This window comes from Megalobrama amblycephala, linkage group LG7 (genome assembly GCF_018812025.1).
Source record: "Megalobrama amblycephala isolate DHTTF-2021 linkage group LG7, ASM1881202v1, whole genome shotgun sequence".
In the NCBI taxonomy this organism is placed as follows: domain Eukaryota; kingdom Metazoa; phylum Chordata; class Actinopteri; order Cypriniformes; family Xenocyprididae; genus Megalobrama; species Megalobrama amblycephala.
In genome coordinates, this window is record NC_063050.1 from 30,648,215 (window position 1) to 30,672,792 (window position 24,578).

General features: G+C 34.6%; 2 protein-coding genes across 4 annotated transcripts in view; one reads left to right on the plus strand and one right to left on the minus strand.

The window, feature by feature from the left end:
* pibf1 (progesterone immunomodulatory binding factor 1) overlaps positions 1-19,541 on the minus strand; it is a 56,624-nt gene extending 37,083 nt beyond the window's left edge. Inside the window, exons 1-10 of one of the 2 annotated variants that reach the window (XM_048196994.1) lie at positions 19,397-19,541; positions 18,940-19,251; positions 18,748-18,848; positions 16,513-16,711; positions 16,256-16,375; positions 14,674-14,807; positions 13,444-13,552; positions 12,851-13,032; positions 12,450-12,575; positions 6,374-6,472 (exon numbers count right to left, since the gene is read on the minus strand). In XM_048196994.1, the coding sequence (XP_048052951.1) occupies positions 6,374-6,472; positions 12,450-12,575; positions 12,851-13,032; positions 13,444-13,552; positions 14,674-14,807; positions 16,256-16,375; positions 16,513-16,711; positions 18,748-18,848; positions 18,940-19,188 (1,319 nt within the window). In that variant the 5' untranslated portion in view covers positions 19,189-19,251; positions 19,397-19,541. Of the gene's footprint in view, positions 1-6,373; positions 6,473-12,449; positions 12,576-12,850; positions 13,033-13,443; positions 13,553-14,673; positions 14,808-16,255; positions 16,376-16,512; positions 16,712-18,747; positions 18,849-18,939 lie in introns of both variants that reach the window. The other variant, XM_048196992.1, reaches the window with a different exon arrangement.
* A 127-nt stretch (positions 19,542-19,668) lies between these two features.
* Positions 19,669-24,407, plus strand: gpalpp1 (GPALPP motifs containing 1). 2 transcript variants are annotated; one of them, XM_048196999.1, is made up of 8 exons: positions 19,669-19,870; positions 20,072-20,195; positions 21,154-21,288; positions 21,387-21,539; positions 21,690-21,951; positions 22,841-23,005; positions 23,195-23,296; positions 23,937-24,407. In XM_048196999.1, the coding sequence occupies exons 1-8, from the start codon at positions 19,786-19,788 to the stop codon at positions 24,153-24,155; spliced, it is 1,245 nt and encodes a 414-aa protein (XP_048052956.1). In that variant the 5' UTR covers positions 19,669-19,785; the 3' UTR covers positions 24,156-24,407. The 2 variants fall into 2 exon arrangements, with proteins under 2 accessions (XP_048052956.1, XP_048052955.1); XM_048196998.1 differs by having other exon boundaries at positions 19,672-19,870; positions 21,687-21,951.
* Positions 24,408-24,578: the final 171 nt, after the last annotated feature.

Consider the following 24,578-nt stretch of genomic DNA (forward strand, 5'->3'; position numbering starts at 1 on the left):
TTGCGGTTTTCACAAAAATGAGTTCATTAAGCCCTCGTCTAGCTATCACAATGCTCCAAATAGCAATTAAACATCTAAAAGTATCTTTATTTGTACATTTTCTGAGAGGAGTACCTTTCCTTTGACCATGATAGATGACTGGTGCTTCCCTCAGCACAAGTTTGGTATCGTTGTAAAGCGCAGCATTACAACTTTGTGAATATTCATAGCGAATTCTCGATGGCTTGAGTCTAAACCAATGAAATGTGATTTTCAAACTCATGCTGATGTAAACAAAACGATCTTACTCACGCTGACTGACAGATCCGAAGCGCATGCACAGAGACACCTCAGACAGCGTGCAATCCCGATATACACATATACACAGAAGTAAAGTATTTCAAAATATCTGTTTTGGCGAGTATTCACAAAAGCATTATCTGTTATGTCTTAAGTGAACGTTTGGTTAAAACGTTGGGGGAAAACATCTGATATGTAAAATCAGAATTAGATCCATGTGGTACAGTAGGTCTTAATATATAGGCTGTCTGTTTCATTAATGAAATCCAACAATTGAGGTATCATGGAGAAAAAAAAAATAACATATTTTTCCTATAGATATGGATTTGTGCCAAATTTGGCGTTATTACCACAGATTTTAAGGTACAGTAGCTAGGTGATTTTGAAAATTTTAACTAGATTTTTCTCAAAATTGATTCAATCAACTTCAAACAATTGTAGGTCAGTCTTTTTTTTTTTGTGAAATATTAAAATTTTATACTTTATCTACTTTATATTTTAATATATTTTAAAATGTAATTTATTCCTGTGTTGGCAAAGCTGAATTTTCAGCATCATTACTCCAGTCTTCAATGTCACATGATCATAATCACATGATCACATCATAATATGCTGATTTTCTGCTCAAGAAACATATTATTATCAGTGTTGAAAGCAGTTGTGCTCCATATTTATGTGGAAACGCGATACCTTTTTCATTCATTCTTTGATGAATAGAAAGTTTAAAAAAATGCATTTATTTGAAATAGTCTTTACTGTGACTCAAATCGAGTTTTAAACAAAATGAGAGGAAAAAACATGAAATATGTATAAATTCTGCCGTAGCTCACCTTTGGCTAAGCTAAGCAATTGCTAAATTAGGGTGATGCCAAGCTTAGATGTTATTGCCTCTGACGTCCTAAGTGTATTTCCTAGCGCAGATAGTCACAGAAATCAGAAAGAAACCCCAAATCTCAACATGCCCAAACAGATTAAGTATCTGTTTGCATCCTCCGACATTTACAGCCAGGTCTCTGAAGGATTAAACCATTTTTACTGAATGTCAGAGTGCTCCAGGGGGTTTTGGTTGAAACCATAACCACACCTATGGAGGGGCCAAACTGGCAGGTCAAGATTTTTCTTTTGTTTGTGCGTTGCCATTCAGTCAAAGCAGGCAGTTTTGTGTAGAATACAAAGGAAATTTCATCATTGTGGTGACCAACACCTATAGAAGTAATTGTGACAAATTGTGCGTAATTGGACCACTCCTATCATATATTATGGAGCAAGGCTGGATATTGTTAAGCTATTTATTGGATTAAAGTATATTAGGGTTGTTTATTTACATAAATTCAGGGGAAAAAGGAAGGGTGAGGAGGCTGTCGGAACACTATGTTGTAAGGAGTGGTTGTCTTATTCATATATTTATGATTGTGCAATTTACTTTACTATATAGGCATTGGAGTGGATACCTCCACTGGAGTCATACTACAGTCCCATTTGACATAATTGCTAGCCTGACTTCGTCATACTCATATTCTAGGCAGAATGTGAGTCTGATACTGCTCCATTGCACTTGAATTATGGGGCGTGTCTTAACCGAACCAGTAAAAAAAAAAACTCTGCACTCAATTGGATAGACCTACAACCAATCAGAGCAACGCAGTAAGTGACGTATGTTGAACTTGTACTTAAACTTTTGCCGAATCCCGTTGGAAGGACGGCAAACATATCTTTCCCATCGACAAATGCCTTGATTGCGGTTCTTTGTTCGTCTTTTAAAATGAATGCGCTGTCGATTTCTTTTATTACAGACATGATAGCGGAATCTAAACATCTTACTTCTCCAGCTGCAGTCATCGTTGGTGAAAACCAATTCAACCCAAGTGCTCTTTGATGACGTGGGTGGTTACGTAACCGCAGATAGCCTGTCCATCATCGATTAAAGCCCGCCCTGGCAATTTCATTGGCTCGGCCTTCTGGGAGCCGAGCATAATTACTCCACAATGGATCGAGTCCAGACCGAACTTCCCATCCAAAAAATGTTGTCGGCGGGGTTCGGGCTGGCACCCAGGCTACATAATTGCAAAAAAAAAAAAAAAATCGTTCTGCTTCATCCTTTTTCTCAGCATGACACAATGCAATGCAACACTCATTTCTATTCTCCCTTCCCCCACTTCAATTTGTCAGCCCAAAATAGAGTCACTGGACAACATGTTCACAGACCATAGACTTGACCTCTCAAGAGCAGGGTAAAGGAGCATCTGTCATTTTTGCCCTTAATCGAGCTTCTCTGTGAATGCGAGCAATCCGTTCCCCGGGGCTGAAAAACGTGGGGTATGCCCAACAACTGTGTGCAGAGTATCTGCTGGTATGCAAGGCATGTGCCTGGAGCTCAGTGACACTGTAAGCTTCTCGCATGGGCAAATAAGGGCTGACCACTCAGGAGAAAGGGGAGGGGCAACAACTTGCACTTCTAGACACCCCTATCAAACAAGTCATAAAAAAACAAAAACGAGGGAAAAAAAAAAAAAAAAAAAAAAACGGATCCATCTTAAAAATGTAGAGATAACAAAATAGAAAATACAGATAACAACAAAAGAGAAAAAAAAGAAAGGGTGGCAAAAAAAGAAAATCATTTAAATAATCGCAAGATATTTTGTCATTTGGACAAACTGTGCCCACCAAGCCCATTTTCAAATATTTTTGTGAATTTTCATATGTGTAAAGCAAGCGTTCATTTAAATTTAGCAATTTTATGTGCATTGTACTGTCTGTCTAGCATTAAATCGGAATATAAATGTTGTTTGTCTGTGATTTAACACTATTCCATCTTTATGGCTATTTTTTATGGCAAAAACACAATATAATAAATAATATCGAACCACTTTTTTAACCACTTTATTTTATTTTATTTATTTATTTATTTATTATATTTATTTATTTATTTATTTTGGGTTTGACAGAAATTACTGCATTTATACAGAAATTTATCAATAGCAATTTATAAATCCATGTATCAAAAGTAATACATTTACATGTAAAAGACTTTTACATTGTTAAAAAAAAACATTCTATTTCAAATAAATGCCATTTTTTAAACTTTCTATTGAATAATCCTGAAAAAATATCAAAATGATTTCCACACAAATATTAAGCAGCACAACCATTTTCAACTGTAATAACCAGTGTTGGGGAAAGTTACTTTGAAAAGTAATGCATTACAATATTGTGTTACTCCCTAAAAAAGTAACTAACTGTGTTACTTAGTTACTTTTAGTTACTTTTTATGAAAAGTAATGTGTTACATTACTTTTGTAAAGTAATATTTTTTGCAAATGGTAAGGCCCGTTCACACCAAAAGTGAAACGAATAAGCCTCAGGCTGAAGGAAATGCATATTTACACCTGTACAGTAGAGGGCGCCGCTCACACAAACCTTTCAGCTGTGCTGCCGTTCTGGATTAAAGAAGAATAGGATACAGGAGAAGAAAGTTTAATGCTCTTAATTCTAAATCTAATATAAAGTAATTTTTGCTTATTAGTATCGGTGAATTTGATCATTGAAGGTCAGCAGCAAAGACATTGGTTAATAAAGTGAGATTAAATACATAAAGTATATTTGTGTAATTTAATATATTTAATTATAATATGTTTGCATAAAATTCTGAGATTGCATTTCACTGTTTTTATTCATTTTGAGGAACACTGAATGTTTCTGTGCAAGTAAGATGAATAAACGCATGTTCACATTTAGTCTAGAACTACAATAACCATCATGTTTACACAGCGCACACAACGCCTCTGCACTTTATTTCTCTCAACATGAGGACAGGAGAGCTGTCAGTCAATAAATGTGAAAAAGTAACAGATATCTTGTTGTAAATTGAAAAAGTATTGCATTACTTTACTAGTTACTTGAAAAAGTAATCTGATTACGTAACTCAAGTTACTTTTAATGTGTTACCCCCAACACTGATAACAACAATCAGAAATGTTTCTTATGCACAAAATCAGCATATTAGAATGATTTTTAAAGGATCATGTGACACCAAAGACTGGAGTAATGATGCTGAAAATTCAACTTTGCCATCACAGGAATAACTTACATTTTAAAATATATTAACATAGAAAGTAGCACTTTTAAATTGTAATATTATTATTTCTGATAATTATTAACAATATTAATTATATCGTTTTCACTGTATTATGATCAAATAAATGTAGCTGTGGTGAGCATAAAATACTTCATTCAAAAAAATTAAAAAACCTTACCGATCCCAAACTTAAGTATAATGATACGTCTACACTGGCTCTACATTTCAAATATGTCATTTTTCAAGTCTGTCCTTTAACTGTCTATGTTTTGGCAGCAGACATGCACCAGCAGTGTACCAAAAAGGAAATGCATATACCTTCCAGTCAGTTTAGCATGTTTTCTCACTCATGACATTTACCAATGTCGTTAAAAACAAAGCTCACATGTTAAATTAGCCTGTCAGAGAGGCTTCACTGAGCTGTGGCGACTCACTGCTCTCTTTTTTTCCTCTACTTACTTAACTATAATTCTAGTCATGTCTTAAATAGCCACATGTTCTTGTTTTAGATGATTGATTCGTTCACAGTCGTCTACCACAGCCCAGTGTCCAGAATCTGATACTGCTTTCGTTCAAGTGCAGGAGCTGATCACCACAGTGTAGACACATGGATTCAACTGCATTTAATCACAATGGAAAGCTTAACAAAGACATGCTCAGCACCTCTGTCACACTGGCTCTACAACCGTGGGAACATTCACTGTACAACAAATTCCTCCTCAAGAACGCAGGCTCCAAAAATAATTATATCATAACCAGGAGGACAAAAAAAATCAGCATATTTTAAAATCTTGGGTTTGTTTGTTTACTTTTCACTGACAGGCAAAGAATAACACTTTCTTTTTTTCTGCAGGCAGTAACAGAACTTTAAATATGTCTCCCTGCAACTTTTGAAGTCGCATAAAGTACTTATTGTACATGATCCTCGCACTAACATGACAAACATGACTACACCCACTTTTACTTACAGTGACAATATGCTCATGTCTGTCATCGGTTTACTCAAGATTGCTTGATTTGGCCTTGGAAGAATCCAGTCAAGCTTGAAATGTTTGACTCCAAGAAAAAACAAACAACATTAAAAAAAGGCCTAAAAAAATGCTTTTCACAGATTTAAAGTGCATGCAAAGGCTAGGGCAGTGTTAATGCCGCATCCCATCTCTATTGTGTGCTTATTAATGTAAAAGTTTAGTTTGTCATTTTACCAAAGTTACTGGTTAATACTATTTTAAAAATTTTGAGGGGAAATAACAATGATCTAATTATACTGCAGTTCAAAAGAATGGGGTCGGTAAGATTTTTGCATTTATTTGATCAAAAATACAGTAAAAACAGAAATACTATGAAATATTATTACATTTTAAAATGTTCCTGTGATGTCAAAGCTGAATTTTAAGCATCATTACTCCAGTCTTCAGTGTCACATGATCATTCAGAAACCATTCTAACATCATGATTTGATACTCAAGAAACATTTCTTATTTTAGCAATGTTGAAAACAGGTTTTGCAGCTAATATTTTTGTGGAAACTGACATTTTTTTCAGGATTCTTTATTTAATAGAAATTTCAAAACAGCAGCATTTGCAAGGCACAGAAATCTTTGTAAAATTATACATGTCTTTACTGTCATTTTTGATCAGTTTAATGCAACCTTGCTAAATTTCTTTAAAAAAGCAATCTTACTGACCCCAAACTTTTGCGCACTAGTGTACTTTGATATCATACTGGGACACGTCAAGTATTAGTATAGCAAAAGTAGTTGTCAATTCCTAGGGCTAATTTTGAATGACAAAATTGGCATTCTGATTTCAAAATTCCAAGAAGGTTATTGCAACACCGGGTTTCACTAATTTACGATCATTCTATGATTCACGCACATTCAGCGGTTATGCTTCTTTCCACTGAATGATGAGTTGACAAGGATTCCTGCACATGGATTTGCTCAATAGATTTTCTAAAAGTCAATAAGCGTCAGTCAGAAAATAATGACAGCTACAGACAGGTGTGTAAGAACTTACTGGTCCAAAAGTTGATCGTATTTGGCTTGGGCATCTCTTTCTGCATTCAATGCTCTGTCTTTCTCAATGACAGCATTATCTCGGGTTTCACGAAGGTTTCTGAAAGATTAACAAAGATATTTCCTGAAACAATACTGTACATTGTGCAGCAGAGGATTAAGTGTGCTTTACAGCCTTGCCACTTGAAACGACATAAATCATGAACTTTCATTACCTGTTTTAATACATATAATACAATACAGTGTTTCCGCTGCCCCTTTTTTTCCTGTATAATTTACAGAATGTGAATTTCATTTTTGTGCATAGGAGAGGTCAGATTGGGGGGATATATCACATATAAGTCTGACTACACAAACATTTTGATGCTAAGAAGTGGTTTAAATAAAGTCATTGTGCCGTGCTGCTTATATTTATCAAGCAGTAAAATCGCCCCTTCCCGCGCACAAAGCAAGGCATCTGTGGATGAGAGTTCGAAGCAAGGACTGATGGGACAACGCTGTCCTACTCCATTGCAAAGACGATGAGTGGAAGGAAAATTTTAGAATGACACAACAGCAGTGTTAATTTCATTGACGAACAATTTATCATCATAATTTTCGTCAATTACATTTTTCACTGACGAAAAAGAGACACTAACTAAATAAAAAAACAAAAACAATTTTGAATGACAAAAACTATGACAAAAATCTACTGATATTTTTGTCAACGAATAATGTGGCAAGGAGGACGAGCGGCACCTGTACGCCGCACTGGTCTCATATCTCACTGAGGAGCTCGGAAGCATAAAGGGGCTGCCGCTTTTACTTTCTTTTGTGTTTGTTTATTTTATAATTAAAGTATGTTGAGCGTTTGCCGGTTCCTGCGTGCTCCTTCCCTGAACTACTAAACTTGCTACAAATAAAAACTAGACGATGCTCTTTACTTAGAAACACATTATTGTGTAGCTGTTTGATAATGTAGTCATGCTAAAAGGCTAATCATATTAATTACCGTTAAGTGTCCGACGTTGTAAAGAGCATAGGGAGCATCGTCTAGGGAGGGACAATTTGGGAAAATATCCAGTCATTTGAATTGTAACATGCTGATCGACGCAGTGGGACAGCTGGCATACACTTGATTCATGTCTCATAAAAACATTCAAAAATGAAGAGGAAAGAGAAATAGAAAGAGAAAGAGAAAGAGAAAAAGAAAGAGAAAGAGAAAGAGAAGACGTGGATAAATCTGAAAAAGTGGGACGATGCAAAAGAGAGCTCTATTCAGTGTGGTTTTCTGTGCGCACACAGAAAGCCGCCTCTCAGTACTGAACTGAGCTCTCTTTCACGTCTTTCTGCGCTTAGAAAAATACACACAAAGTTATGTCAAAATGTCCGTTTTGGCGAGTATTCACATAAATACATTTGGTTATGTCTTAAGTGAACATAAACAGTTGGGAGAATATTGGATGTGTATCAGTGAATTGGATCCGTGCATCCCGCCTTAAAGTGACAGCTGTCTAATAACCTGCTGCTGTCCATTGTTAACATTAATCAAACAACAATAAAAAAGAGAAAAAAAAAAAAAAAAAAATCACTAAATGTTCTTGACTGAATAACTTGAATAGCTTTATTAGGGATTACTCTATATTTAATTTATACAAATAAATATGTCTGCTTCAAAGAATGAAGAATGTTGTATGCAAGTTGTAATAAAGAATGCATAGGCCTATATTATTCATTAAAAAGAAGACCATGTTCTTGTTTCTTTGTGATATGTAGCTTTATTTAAAGGTTCTCTAAGCGATCCTGAGCGGAGTAACTTCCTGTTGACGTTCGAAGTGTTGTCAAACAAAACAGAGGCTAGCTAGACCCTCCCTCCACCTCCTCCTCCCCCTCCCATCCGTGCTTCCTGAAACAGTCATGAACGCGCATTTAAAATCATTCTTGTCGGTTATTGGCTGGAGCATGTTTATTATGTTTCGTGGTCCAGACTGCACCAGTTTGTTTTTGTTGCCATTTTCGGAGCTTGTGGCGACTACAGAGACCATGTTTTTTTACAGTGTGTTCAAGGGACAGGCAGCTAGCGGATAGTGAGGAGATGTTTGCTGTATGTGACAAAAAATGTTTTGGCCTAAAAACGCGTGACATCGCTTAGAGGACCTTTAATTTAAAGATATATAAAGACATGTTTTATGTCAGAGCAGTCAAATCTGTGTCTGTATTGAACATTGCATGTTCAAACCTTTATATAATTAGGTTAATATATTTAGTCAACTAAAACTAAACTATAACGAAAACAATTCAGATGACTAAAATATGACTAAAACTAAAAAGGCATTTTAGTCAGAAGAGTAATTTGCTGTCAAAATTAAAACTGCACAAAACTCATTTATGATACTTCATTCAACAACAACAACACAAAAAAATCATTCAGGCGTCATACGTCATTATGCCATTTCTAAGTCAATGCACATGGGCAGTACTTTCCAGTTTCGGGTTTCAATCCGATCAACTGTTTACATGTCCTCTTGATCGGATAAGAAAATGTTTAAACCACTCCTTACAATCTGAATGAAATTAATTGGGTTTGGCCAATTAATTATGATTGATGTGGTCGCATGCGACTTGTTTTATTCTGATTGTGCTACTAGTCGGATTACAGTTTATCAACGTCCATGTAAATGCAGCTAATGTGTCACACACTCAAATGCTGAGTGTTGTTCTTTTGCGCAGATGAACAGACACAAAACAAGAGACGTGCCAATTACAGAAAAGTATAGTGTTGCTCTGCTCTGTGTACAGAAAGTGATGCTGTAGCAGTGCAAGACTTTAGAGCAAAAGCAAAAATATAATGCAAGGATGCCATTTTTTTAAGATTGTAATAAGATATTTAGTCATAACTACTATTCTTGCATTAATAATACATTTTATTTGATTTATTCATGTTCTCAATGTCAAAACTACAATGCCCGGCTAAGTTTGGATTTAAATAGGCAAATACTAGTCTATGACTGGATCATTTTTGCTGTGATTATTATGTTTCTAGCACGTTATATGTTTGGGAACAGTTCTTTTAACCCTAATTGATGGAGTGTGTAGTTTTAATTTCTTAAACAACCATGTAGAAAGACATATCATGGCCATATTACAGGATGACAAAGCCAAGATTCATCAGGCTCAAATTGTCAAAGAATGGTTGGGAGGGAGCATGAAGAATAATTTTCACACATGAATTGGCACCTCTGAGTCCAGACCTTAAAGGGTTAGTTCACCCAAAATTCTGTCATTATTTACTCAGCATCATGTCGTTTCACACCCGTAAGACTTTCGTTCATCTTCTGAACACAAATTAAGATCTTTTTGGTGAAATCTGAGAGCTTTCTCTCCCTCCATAGACAGCTACATGACAGCTACATACCACTTTGATGCTTCAAAAAGTTCATAGAGAGATCATAAAGCTAATCCATATGAATTGAGTGGTTTAGTCCAAATTTTCTGAAGAGGCATGATCTCTTTATATGATGAACAGATTGAATTTAGGCTTTTATTCACATGTAAACATTCATCAACTCACACATCAGTTGTGGTAAACAAAAACTCAAGCATGTTTGCTTGACGCATACGAGAACCAATGAGGTTAACTCTTGTGTGTTAAACAGCACGTTTGAGCTTCTGGAAGAGGTTTGTTCTCGCACGTTCGTTTGTTTTCTCTGATTAATATGTATATGTGAATAAAAGCCTAAATTAAATCTGTACATCACATAAAGCAATTGAGAAAATTTGGACTAAACCAGATTTCAGCAAAAAGATTTTCATTTGTGTTCCGAAGATGAACAAAAGTCTTTCAGGTTTGGAACAACATGAGGGTGAGTAATTAATGACAGAATTTTCATTTTTGGGTGAACTAACCTTTTAAATTCATTAAAAGTCTTTGGGATGACTTTAAAAAGTGCTCGACTCTTGTATTGCCAATACAATATCTTGACCAAAACTGATGCACCTCTTGATGGAAATAAATGTTATTCTTTATTTCCCATCCATTCTTTCACAGTTTGAGCCTGAAGAATCTTGGCTTTGTCATCCTGTAATATGGCCATGATATATCTTCCTACATGGTTGTTTAAGAAATGAAAAGCTACACACTCCATCAATTAGGGTTAAAGGAACTGTTCCCAAACATATAACGTGCTAGAAACATAATAATAACAGCAATAATGATCCAGTCATAGACTCTTAAAAGGTTAGTTCACCCAAAATTGAAAATTACCCCATGATTTACTCACCCTCAAGCCATGCTAGGTGTATATGACTTTCTTCTTTCAGCCAAACACAATCAGAGTGATATTAAAAATATCCTGGCTCTTCCAAGCTTTATTTGGTTGTTAAGTCTGACATCACACGGCAGCGCTTGTGGGTCCAAACGCTCTATCTCATACCAAATGGTGCTAATACACACACACACACACAATGTGGTGTAATACTACAAAAAAATTATAATCATAACCTTTATCTCCATACAAAAATTCCAGATGGCCAGACAGTGATTCATCTTTTATAAATCATTAAAATATCAATGTTTGTGACGCTGTGAGCGCGGAGACTTTTGTGTAGACTGTAAGCATTTAAAATGTTTAACTTTTTAAAATTTTTGATGTTTAATATGAATAAATAGCGCTCATAAACAGCCGTCAATGGCATTTGCAAAGAAAATGAGTTGAGGCTTGGACCCAGAAACGGCGTTTCTTACGTCACGACTTAACAAGCGGATAATGGAAGTGAATGGCACCTTAGATTTTGAAGCCTAAAAAAGTGCATCCATCCATCATAAAAATAATCCATACGACTCCAGGTAGTTAATATAGGCCTTCTGAAGCGAAGCGATGCAGTTTTGTAAGAAAAATATCCATATTTAAAACTTTATAAACTATAATAACAGGCTTCCGGCAATGGCCGTAAACTAGTCTAGTTCTGGCGGAAGAGCAAACTCTGACTCGACACATGATGTATTGACGAACGAGGAAGCACAGAGGATAGAGCAAAACAAAACACTGGTCACAAATTAGAAGTCTTAAACAAGACTTTTTAAAGAGAAATGTCAGAGGATTTCTACATAAGGGAAGAAGAGCTTGAGTTGCCTAGCCCTATTTGTTTGAACCGTGAGAGGCATATACTCTCACCTAAGCTTACACTACTTCTACATCCTACGTTGGGTCAGAAGTCACTCTTCCACCAGAACTCAACTTGCGTACAGCCATACATCCAGTGATTATAGTTTATAAAGTTATAAATATGGATATTTTTTTCTTACAAAAACGCATCGCTTCATTTCAGGAGGCCTTTATTAACCCTCTAGAGCTGTATGGATTACTTTTATGATGGATGGATGCGCTTTTTGGGCTTCAAAAATCTAAGGTGCCATTCACTCCCATTATAAAGCATGGAAGAGCCAAGATATTTTTTAATGTAACTCTGATTGTGTTTGGCTGAAAGAACAAAGTAATATACACATAGGATAGCTTGTGGGTGAGTAAATTATGGGATCATTTTCATTTCTGGTTGAAATAAACCTTTAAGCAGACTTTTTTTGGTCGGGCACTGTATTTAGGCTCTGGCAACTTGGATAGCAATGTCCGTCTTGGGACCCTTCTTACTTCACCAATGCTTAGTCGATTATAAAATATGATTGTACTGTAAAAGCTAGTTTTAAGACAACTTTACATGTGAGTTTTACATGTGAGCTTTGCTGTGAGAAGACCAAATGTTCAATGTAGACAGCAGTTTCAAAGACTGCATCCCACCCTAAGTAACTGATTTTCTTCATTTCTGTAACTGGATGCAAATGTTTAGATTATAAAACATAAAACACGGACTTTTTAACATGAATTTCCAGTCATTCGTTATTACTGGATGAGGATTTTAAATATAATAATAATTTAATTAATAATTTAATAATTTATTATTTTTGAAAACACTATAGAGATTTCAGATTTCCAGGACTGGAAATCACAATTTTTAAAATTCCCTTACATTTCCAGGTTTTCCATGGTAAACAAGGAAAGAATAGGATCTGTTCAGTCATAGACATGTAGGCTTGCTCTCACCTGTTCTCTCTCTCATACATCTCTTTAGATGCCCTCTGCAGGCTCTCGATCTCATGACTGGTCTTCATTCGTATGCGCTCCAGTTCATCACGCAGTTTGTTTTCATACTCTGTCTTATAGTGATCTCTGGTGGAGGGATGCAAACAGCACAACTGTTACATTGTAATGACTTCACAAAAACAATTTGAGACTTGAGAGTCTTAATGGATCTTGGATTTCTGCTGGAAATCCAAGTATATTAAGATTTTTGGCCCATTTCCATTTCTTGGACCTGGCCCATTTCTTAATATCACGCAACCTTCTTATTACTGATCAATGCTATATTGTTCATAAGACTGAACTGAAAAAAAATTTAGTAGGAAGCACCATCCTCTGTTGCATATTATTTATCACACACATACCTAGAAACAACATATTTTTCATAGGCATCTTCCCTGGCCTTCTTTGTGTCTTCAAGCTGGGTCTGCAGTCTGTCCAGACGGTCTTCTTGATGAGCACAGCGCACATTAAGCTCCATGTTCTGCTTATTTAGATATTCCTTGTCCTTCTGCATCAATGTTACAGACTGCTGCAGATTGGATACCTGCATATGAAAAGGAAAAGGTGCCGAGAAAGAGGTAAAGTAACAGAAGAAGAAACTTTATGACAAACAGATTTATAGGTTGACATTTGGCTACTTTGAGATTATAGACATCAGTTGATAAGTTGCCCGCTTGGCTAGTTAGCAGAAGTGTCCTAGTTACAAAATGTACCGCCAACCTTGTTAATGGATAATGCACATTTATTGTTTTCAAATATATATTAGGTATTGTATCTTGCTCTCTGTATGTAATTTATCGAAGAAAATAAAGAAACTGAAAAGAAACTGGAAATTTTTTATTATCTATTAACAAAGTCAGTGTCAGATGTCGATAATTTAAACAATCAGACAATTAATTAATTGGTCTAACCGACATGCTAATCTGTCAATAATCTTATGTTCATCCCACATTACCTCTTTATTCAGCTCATTCCTCTCTTTGGTCACGGCAGTGTGTGTGAGGTCCAGCATTTCTAACTTCTTCCTCAACTCTCTTACCTCCGTTTCATACCCATCTCTCTCTCTGTGGGAAAAAATGCACAAACATTGACTGAATATTAAAAATTCATACATTATGAAACTTTTATACTAGTCAGTCGATTATAATGTGGCACGTAATGTTGATTCCCAAAGAAAATCTTTTTCAACTAAATTCTGTTTTTTGCTTTTTTTTTTTAAAAATAGCAAAGATTGCAGCTAAGGCTGGACATTTAAAGGAATTAGACTACTGTACTGTTTGGGATCAGTTTTTTTCTTTTCTTTTTTTTCTGTTTTTTAATGCAGCCGTGATGAGTCTCTTATCTCGGCTGCATTTATTTGATATAAAAAAAATGTAAAAATGTGAAACATTATTACAATTTAAAGGTGCCATTGAATTGAAAATTGAATTTACCTCGGCATAGTTGAATAACAAGAGTTCAGTACATGGAAATGACATACAGTGAGTCTCAAACTCCATTGTTTCCTCCTTCTTATATAAATCTCATTTGTTTAAAAGACCTCAGTCTGTATAATTCATAAACACATCTTCATTTTTTATAAATCTCTCCATCAGTGTAGCATTAGCCGTTAGCCACGGAGCACCATCAAACTCATTCAGAATCAAATGTAAACATCCAAATAACACTGTACTTACGCGATTAGACATGCTGCATGACAAACAGGTTGTAAAGATCCATTTTGAGGGTTATATTAGCTGTGTGAACTTTGTTTATGCAATGATAGAGTCGAGAGCTCGGGAGGGGGCGGAGAGCGCGCGATTTAAAGGGGCCGCAGCATGAATCTGCGCATTTCTAATTATGCCTCAAAATAGGCAGTTAAAAAAATTAATTAAAAAAAATCTATGGGGTATTTTGAGCTGAAACTTCACAGACACATTCAGGGGACACCTTAGACTTATATTACATCTTGTAAAAAAAACGTTTGATGGCATCTTTAAAATAACTGTTTTCTTTTTTAATCTATATTTTAAAATGTAATTTATTTCTGTGATTGCAAAGCTGAATTTTCAGCATCATCACTCCAGTCTTCAGTGTCACATGATCCTTCAGAAAACATTTTAACATGATGATTTGGTGCTCAAGAAACACTTCTTGCTGACCTGAATGTGGACTTGCAAAAGACAATGCAGGAAATTTTACTCACCTTTTGATTTTGTCATAGTTCTCTCGTTTGTAATCTCCTTCCTGAATAAGCTGCTTGGTGTCAGCAAGTTCCAGCGTGAGTCTCTGACAGCGGATCTCCAGCTCGGAGCGCACTCTCCTCTCTTCCTCATAACTCTGGTTGGGATATGGGGAAGAAGTGATGAATGTCAATAAGAAATAACAGTAACACCAATAATTACAATTATTTCATAGCTGTCTGAAATACTTGATTCTGCGTTCATACCAACGCAAGCTAGAATAGCCAAACAGAATAGTTGCCATCTTGCAACTCAAAACTGTTAAACTTGCAATGAAACGGAAGTAGTGAAATAGGTTATCGAAAAAAAGAAAAATATAGTGCAGGCTGGCAGGGACTGCATCAGTTCTTGATTGGATGTTGAGATGTGGGTGTTGCACTCATTAGTGGATGCGGATGAACGCAAGCTTGCAGGGGGCGAGTTTAAGCAGACTAAATGATTGGAGAAGTCCTGAATATATCACTAGAAAGAAGCCTGCTATTTTTACCGAATGGATGAATCGTTCGCAATAAGATCTACAGTACAGTCCAAAAGTTTGGAACCACTAAGATTTTTAATGTTTTTAAAAGAAGTTTCGTCTGCTCACCAAGGCTACATTTATTTAATTAAAAATACAGTAAAAAACAGTAATATTGTGAAATATTATTACAATTTAAAATAACTGTTTTCTATTTGAATATATTTCACAAAGTAATTTATTCCTGTGATGCAAAGCTGGATTTTCAGCATCATTACTCCAGTCTTCAGTGTCACATGATCCTTCAGAAATCATTCTAATATGCTGATCTGCTGCTCAAGAAACATTTAATGTGTACAATTGTACAAAATATTTGTGTACAATATTTTTTTTCAGGATTATTTGATGAATAGAAAGTTCAAAAGAACAGTGTTTATCTGAAATCTAATCTTTTGTAACATTATAAATGTCTTTACTGCCACTTTTGATTGATTTAATGCATCCTTGCTGAATAAAAGTATTCATTTCTTTAATTTCTTTTCAAAAAAATAAAAATAAAAATTCTTACTGACCCCAAACTTTTGAACGGTAGTGTATAATGCTACAGAAGCTTTGTATTTCAGATAAATGCTGTTCTTTTGAACTTTCTATTCATCAAGGAATCCTGAAAAAAAAGTACACAACTGTTTTCAACATTGAAAATAATCATAAATGTTTATTGAGCAGCAAATCAGCATATTAGAATGATTTCTGAAGGATCATGTGACACTGAAGACTGGAGTAACGATGCTGAAAATTCAGCTTTGCATCACAGGAATAAATTACTTTGTCAAATATATTTAAATAGTACACAGTTATTTTAAATTGTAATAATATTTCACAATATTACTGTTTTTTACTGTATTTTTAATTAAATAAATGTAGCCTTGGTAAGCAGACAAAACTTCTTTTAAAAACATTAAAAATCTTAGTGGTTCCAAACTTTTGGACTGTACTGTATATCATGCATGTAGAAAATATTCCATTCTGACTTTAAAGACAATAGTAAAAATGGTATCCAAAAAGGGGAAAGAACATTTTTTTCACACCTCCATTAGTGACCTGATTTGGTTGCGGTGACTGTCCAGATCCTCGGTCAGGTCAGCCTTTTTCACCTGCAGCTCAGTCGCAAGAGCCCTCAGAGGGTTCACAACCTCATAGAAACGAATCTATATGAAGAAAACGTGTACACGAACACACACACACGTATTATATATATTATAGCTTTTAAATCTCCTCGGTCCACAAGTTTTCTCTTCATTTCAAAATCTTAATTTCCTACTCCAGTTTATAACTCAGTGCTCACCGCCACATATTCAGGGATGGTGAGTTTGTCCTCAGGCAGTTCCTTCAGCTCAATGTACTTCTCCTCAGACAACTCCAGGTCCCTCAGGCTCCTGCGGAGATCACCTGCTCGATCACACAACTGCAGGTTCGTCTCCTCCAGCTGCTTCTGTCTGAGCATGATGGTGTCCATCTCCTGCTTCCTCAGGGCTTGCTGCTTCCTGTATAAGCAAAAGCCAAACAGGAAAACAGGTCTCATTGCATATGCTTGTCAGAGTACAAACTGATGGCGATATCTATGGATTTTTAAGATAACCAGCTAACCTAGCTAGGTCTTTTTATTGTAGCAGTTTTATTTGATTTAAATATCTAAATGTTTGTGAGAAGAAGAACATTTTTTAAAAATCTGCACATCGGTTATGCTCATGTTTGCTCGCTCTTTTGCAGGCACCTTGAGTAAAACAGCTCTATATTTAACAAAGCACATACAAAAGACCTGAACCGGAAGGGATGCAACCTGTTTTACAGAATATGGAAGTTCGTTGCACATAACCCTCATTCAACCCTATAAAGCCTACTACTATGTCGTATTTGAAATTGATCAAAACTTTGCTGAAAAAAACTGACCTCTGATTGAGTTCATTCTTTTTTTAGCAAGTAAAAAGGCCTTTTAGTATTATTCTAAAAAGCCAACCTTTACGATGTGGTACATGTGTTTTTGCTGTGAAGTCTTTAATGATTTTTAGACAGTAAATGCAAGAAATTTTTTTTATATATTGTTATACTGTTGTTAATATTTCAAGACGTATATTTACCTGACTGTAGCAACTTACACTACCAGTCAAAAGTTTTTGAACGTTGTTTTTTAATGTTTTTAAAACACTAATATTGTGAAATATTTTTTACAATTTAAAATAACTGTTTTCTATTTGAATATATTTTAAAATGTAATTTATTCCTGTGATGTCAAAGCTGAATTTTCAGCATCATTACTCCAGTCTTCAGTTTCAGATGAACCTTCAGAAATCAATCTAATATGCTGATTTGCTGCTCAAAAAACATTTATTTTTATTATCAATGTTGAAAACAGTTGTGTACAATCTTTTTCAGGATTATTTTATGAATACAAAGTTCAAAAGAACAGCATTTTTTCTGAAATAGAAAGTTTTTGTAACATTATCACTACCGTTCAAAAGTTTGGAGGTCAGTAAGAGTTTTTTTTTTTTTTTTTTTTTTGGAAAGAAATTAAACAAATGAATACTTTTATTCAGCAAGGATGCATTAAATTGATCAAAAGTGAAAGTATAGACATTTATAATTTTGCAAAAGCTTTCTATTTCAGATAAATGCTAGATTTATGTTATTGATGATGTACCATACAACAGGGCTTTGATGAATGTTTATTTGTACATCTCGCAATCATCAATATATTGCATTGAATATGTTTTGCCCTATAAAACTACAGTTTTGATCATAAAACGAAGCATTTAAATATCATCATATTAAGACATATTATTGAAATATATAGAGTAACAACTGTTTTTTATATGTATTTTATGCAAGTAGTCTGCTATCATTATAAAAACTTTGAACCTCATCTTACTTTTTGGCCATATAAATACCAACATCAGCACCAAATTATATGCTATTATATTCACCAATTATATTTGCTTTGCATGCTCATTTGTAGTTACTTTAAGGGAGTTTTTATTCATTTTTAATACCGTATATATCCTAAACTGTAATGCAGGATATTTAAGACAATATTGGCTGATTAGACAGCAATACTGAGCTAAACTGCAAACTGTTTGCCCTCTCTCTCTTCACCGTTCCCACATCTCAGACCTCAAATACATAAAATATACCCCTTTAAAGACATTCGTTTTTTTAAAGTAAGAGTAAAGGAATCAATGTACAGTACTTATTGAAACAACCAAGTAGCCTTGTAAGACCCCCCCACCCCATAAAAACAGTTTCTCATTGGATCTATGCAAATCCCATAAGTTATCCCATATTTTGATCTCAAAAAGGTGAGTTGTCACTGAAAGGTGAGAAGTTTGCATCTATGCAAATATGATACAAAACATAAAACACATACAGTATATACAGATTTTTCTTTTATATTTTGTCCATTTATATTTTGTCTATACTGTTACATTTACTGTAATATAATGGTGTCTACACTGTTACATTTATTGACCAATAACAATATGGCCACCGATATATTGATCTTCTTCTTAACTGTATGTAAATGCACCTGTTTTCATCCTGCTGTAGTTTAAGCTGGCTGTCCAGACGAAGAGCGAGCACCTGTTTTTGATGGAGAGCATCGTTCAGCCTTTCCTCCAGCTCTTCTATCTAAAAAATGAATGTGAGAATAATTTTAACACTCACAGCAGGTAAACAAACAGCTGTTGAATACTCTAATTTTCTATTAATCAACCATTACCTTGGTGAGGTGGTCCACTTTGAGGTTGTCTATGAGCAGATTTTTCTGTGACAGCTCTATCTTCAGCTTTTGAAGGTTATGAAGCAGCTCTTTTCTTTCCAGGAGCTGTTTTGTGACTTTCCCTGCGCCATCTTTCTCATCCGAAGACGATATGTCCTCTGTGGGGACTGTTGTCTCCAGACTGATGTCCTCAGACTCGATGGAGCTGGAGATGTTCGCCTTTGCGTCCTTTGGCTTCTTGGGTGGCATCTCGACAAAGACCGAGTCAACGCGTCCTACCGATTTGTCATCAAAAAAGATTGTTCCTCAAAGCTGGTTTTAAAACCGGGAAATGTGGATTATTAGCAGGACAGGAGCTCAGAAGCTCAAGGAAAGAATTAACGGATAAGACGCTAGTCACTAAGCGATGACAGATGGACAAGCAAGAAGGCAAATTCTGTTGTTTTAGGTTAACTACCTGACTTTCGTAGCCTCCTGACAAGAAAAACACGACAACAAGTTATCGTTTATGTGAGACGTCAAACTTCAAAGTGTCTAAAGTTGGGGGGGGGGAGTGTTTTATGATTATTTATCATACCGACTGTTGTTTTTAAGCGTCCCGCCGCCCATAGAAACAACAACGGATGACAAAAGAGAAGTGAAGTTTGCGTTAAAGAGCGTCTTTTTCAGAAACGCTTTTGATACAAAATAACGCGCCACCTATAGGACTCCGCCCGAACAGAACTCTTATTTTGAAATTCACTCAAATTCGAAACCGGAAATATGAGAAAGTGTTCATTTTGTCGTAGCATATTTCTGGATTTGTGAACAAATACATGTCTTTTTTTCTGACACGATAATTTTGCGATGTCTAATCAAAATAAAGTTGGACCAGCTTTGCCACCGACGATGGGAAAAAGCAAAAATTATGATTCAGATGAAGAAGGCGCAAGTATGTTTACACATGCACATTGTAGTAGCTGCTTTGTGAACTGCATTTTTTTTTTTTTTTTTTTTTTTGCAAATGCACAACAAAGCTGACTGCCTTTATGTGTTTTCTTTTTCTTGTCAATATTTTTGCATAAACATAAAATTCTTTAATTTAGACCCGAGTGCAACTAATTACACAATAAATAATAAATGGTGTCTCCAGTCGTAGGTCCAGCTTTGCCTCCACTGTATAAAGAGTCCTCCAGCTCATGTGAGGACAGTGATCAAGAGGAGGTCGTGTTCAAGAGAGCCAAATACTCATCATCTGGGAAACGGCCTTCTTCAAAGTATGATACTTGATGTTTTTCCTGACACATGTGTTTCTTAGGGATTCATAGCTAATGAAGTGTTTAGTCAGAAATGAACCACTTGTGATATATCCACATACATTTTATGTTAGGAGATTATAGCTTGCTAGTTAACCCTACTGTATCATATTTTATATATACATTCCTAAGCTCTCTAAATGATCAACATGATCAAAACATTGCTGAAAAACTTGTCTTCTGCCCTCTGAATGATAGTTTATACTTTTTTAGCAAGTAAAAGTCATTTTAACGTAATTTTAAAAGTGTCCACCTTCAGTTTGTGGTACACGTCTTTTTCTTTTGAAATCTTTAATGATTTTTATATCATAAATTTGATATTATTAATATTTCAAGATGCACATTTACTGTATTGAAGCAACTTAGATTTAGTTGATTATGCAATTTAAGAAAAAACATGTTAATATATAAGTATTAAATATTATACAGCAGACTTTTGAGGAATGTTTATTTGTACATCTTTTAATCATCATTGAATTACATTGAATGATATGTTTTGCCCTCCACTACAGTTGTAATCATAAAACTAAGCATTTAAATATCATGGTACTGAGACACATTATTTGGAGTTATAGTGACTGAGAACTGATATTTATATGCAGTGTCATAATGTTTTAATAAATCTCATTCATTTACTACAAGCTCAAAATTTCATCTTACTCACCAAATTGTATATTGTTGCTCAGAAATGTTCTTTCTTAAGTGTGAATACTATATGGGCCATAATTGCCTGATGTATGATATGATACAAAACATAAAATAAAATACAATGCATGTATTTGTTTTAGATTTTCTTTTATATTTTGTATAAAGGTTCAATAAACTATCATATTAAAAAAAAATCTGACTTTTATTTCAAATGTCAGTCTTTACAGTGTAATCATTGTCTCTCACTTTTACATGTGTGACTCTTTAACAGCAACAGAGGCATCATGAAAGATGAGATGGATATAAAGCAAACTGACAAACAGGAGGAGGAGGAGGAGGATGATGATGGTTTCTTTGGTCCAGCGCTTCCCCCAGGATATCAAAAGCGAGCCAAGTCACCGGAAGAGTAATAAACAGGAGTTAACAGTATCACACATGGTCATTTATATAGCAATTTTAGTATCCCAATCTAAGTCTTGGATGAACTACATTTTGCATTTCCAGGCCACCTTTACTAGGACCTGCACTCCCTCCAGGATTCAAAAAACAAGATCATGATGAAGATGAAGATGACGATGGTCCAAAAGATGATACCAGAGGGTTTTTAGGACCAGCTCTACCCCCAGAATATCAAAAGCAAGACAGATCTCCTGAACGGTAACGGGAATTAAACAAAAGTATCAGACATATCTTCACATTTTTGCTGTGTAGAGTTGGTAGTATCACACACTGTTATATTTATGCTAATTTTACTTCCAAATGTAAATGTTGATTGAATTAATTTTTGTTTTTTGGCCTTTTTAGCAGACCGCCTGCAATAGGACCTGCTCTACCTCCAGGCTTTAAAAGACAAGTTGAAGATGAAGAGGGGGAAAAAGAAGATGCCGAAGGATTTTCAGGACCAGCTCTACCACCAGGTTATACTCCAGATTTGTCAAGCAGTGAAGAAGAAGAAGAAGATGATTATGTCATTGGACCCATGCCATCAACAGGACCGTCTCAGGACTCCGTGGCTTTGGACATTGAAAGAAGAGCTCAAAGAATGAAAGACAAACTTACAGGAGTGGATGTAAGGGCATTTTATGTCTGTTTTTTTTTTTTTTTTTCATTAATTCAGTGTTATTTCTATAACATTTATTCTATAATATTTTGAATTAGCTATTAGTTTTATACTTTTATGTTGTCATTTTATTTGTAGTATTTTTTTTTTTTTTAGTATTTTTGTTAAATGAATAAAAACAGACAATCATATTTTAAAAATTATTACTGTTTAGGTTTAATTTATTTTTATTTTAGCATTTATTTATTTTAATTTATTTCAAGTAAGTAATTTTAGTGCTTAAACTAAATGAAAAGTAGAAATGTTGCCTTGGGAACTAACTGAAGGAAGTTTAAGTTTTCAGTCTAATAATTCTATATTATTTTATTTAAACTTTATTTCAATTAACAAACATGTTTTAATAGTTTTAGTTGACAATATTAACCCTGGTAGTAGTAATAGTAGTATTTATTTTTTTGTTTTTCCACTGTATATTTCTTTGTATTTTTTATATTTCTGTTTTTGCACTTAGTTTTTCAAATTTTTAGCCTTATATTTCCTATAAAATTATAAAATTCTATTTCTAAAATCCTGTAAAATTTCTATTTACATACATTTTAATATGCATTTATTTTTGTCTTTTATATATATATATATATATATATATATATATATATATATATATATATATATATATATATATATATATATATATATATATATATATATATATACGGACACATACACACACACACACACACACACACACACATTATGCAACAACCAGTGGAAGACAAAAGTAATTTTGCTGTATTTGTACAACATCAATAAAGAACTTGAGTAATTTGTTTTAACATTCAATGTTCATTTATTCCAATCAGCGTGCAAACTAAACAATCTCTGACTCTTCTGTTGTTAGACTGGCCCCAAAGTTGTCTCCAGAGAGAGCTGGATGACAGAGTTGCCTCCTGAGTTGCAGCATGTGGGCTTGGAAGCACGGACCTTTAAGAAAAGATCAGGTCCTGAAAACAAAGACCGCTCAATCTGGACTGACACTCCCGCTGACCGTGAGAGAAAAGCAAGGGTGAGTTTGTAATTTAGATGTGATTGAGTTCAGATGTGAAATGTGGAGATTGTTGTGGAGACTCACTGTAGATTTACCAATGATGTCATTTGTAATTCTGCAAATAATACAAGCTTTTTTACATTGGGTTTTGGCAAAGAGGGATTTCAGGGATTGTTTGGAAATTCCCTTCTTCTTTGTCTTTCTTAGGAGCGACTAGAGGCTAAGGAAAAAGGTGAAACCACCAAGGATGATGGACCTCGCCTGTCTCAGATTGAGCTTGAGATGGCTGAAAAAGTTTCAAAATATAATGTAAGTTATTTTCAGTTAAATTCAGCTTAAAAATGTATTACAAATTGTACTTCAATCATTTAAGTCAGCATTATGGCACAAATATTATCTTATATTATGTTATAATATATTAACAAATGGGTAAATTTACCAGTATCCATTTTGTGATTCCAAAGGTTCAATAAAAACACTAGTTATTAAGGGGAAAAAATCTTGATTGTATGTTTTGTTTTTTGTTTTTTTATCACTTTAATCATGCAAAATAGTTTAAATATATTAACGATAATAGTAATATTAATTATATGGTAACACTTTACAATAAGGTACATTAGTTAACTACATTAGCATGACATGACATTAACATGAACTAACAATGAACTGCACTTCTACAACATTTATTAATCTTTGTTAATGTAAATTTCAACATTTACTAATACATTATTAAAATCAAAAGTTTTATATGTTAACATTAGTTAATGCACTGTGAACTAACATGAACAAACTATGAACGCTGTATTTTTATTAACCAACATTAACAAAGATTAATAAATACTGTAACGTGTATTGCTCATTGTTATGTTAGTACATTTGCTAGGTGTGATTGTTACTGCTTGAGTATAAAAATGTGAATTTTAATCTCAAAATGCCCATTTCTTTTTAGGAGACCAAGCGTGGTGAATCTCTCATCAGTCAGCACGCTAAGAAGATGAAGAGAAAAGCTGAGGAGGATGCTAACAAGCCTGTGGAGAGAAAACCATTCGACAGAGACACGGACCTCCAAGTCAATCGTTTTGATGAGGCTCAGAAAAAAGCTCTGCTCAAGAAGTCACAAGAGCTGAACACCCGCTTTTCACACAGCAAAGAACGCATGTTCCTGTGAGGGACGTTAAACGCATTTATCTGATGTTGTCAAGGACGTTGTACTGAGTTGGAATCCATTCATCATCAAAACATTATGAGCCGTGTTGATAATTATATGTAAAATTTGAACTGACTGTTCCTCCTGAATTTGCTTTTTATATACCAATATCTAACTGTAAGAGTTCATGCATTAAAAAAAATCTGTGGTTTTGTGGCTTATAAAAGTTTTTAGGCCACCTTTTATTTTTATTAAAAACTGATGAGTACTTTAGTATTGGTGTTGATATACAGTGATATCCTATCATTCCACTGAATAATGACAGTTTTGTGTTTTGGGGTAATGTATTGTTCACCAGCGTGTACTTTCCTATATGTCTAGAATACGTCAAGTTCAGGTCATATTAAAATATTTAAAAAATAAATAAATTTTAAAAGATTAAAA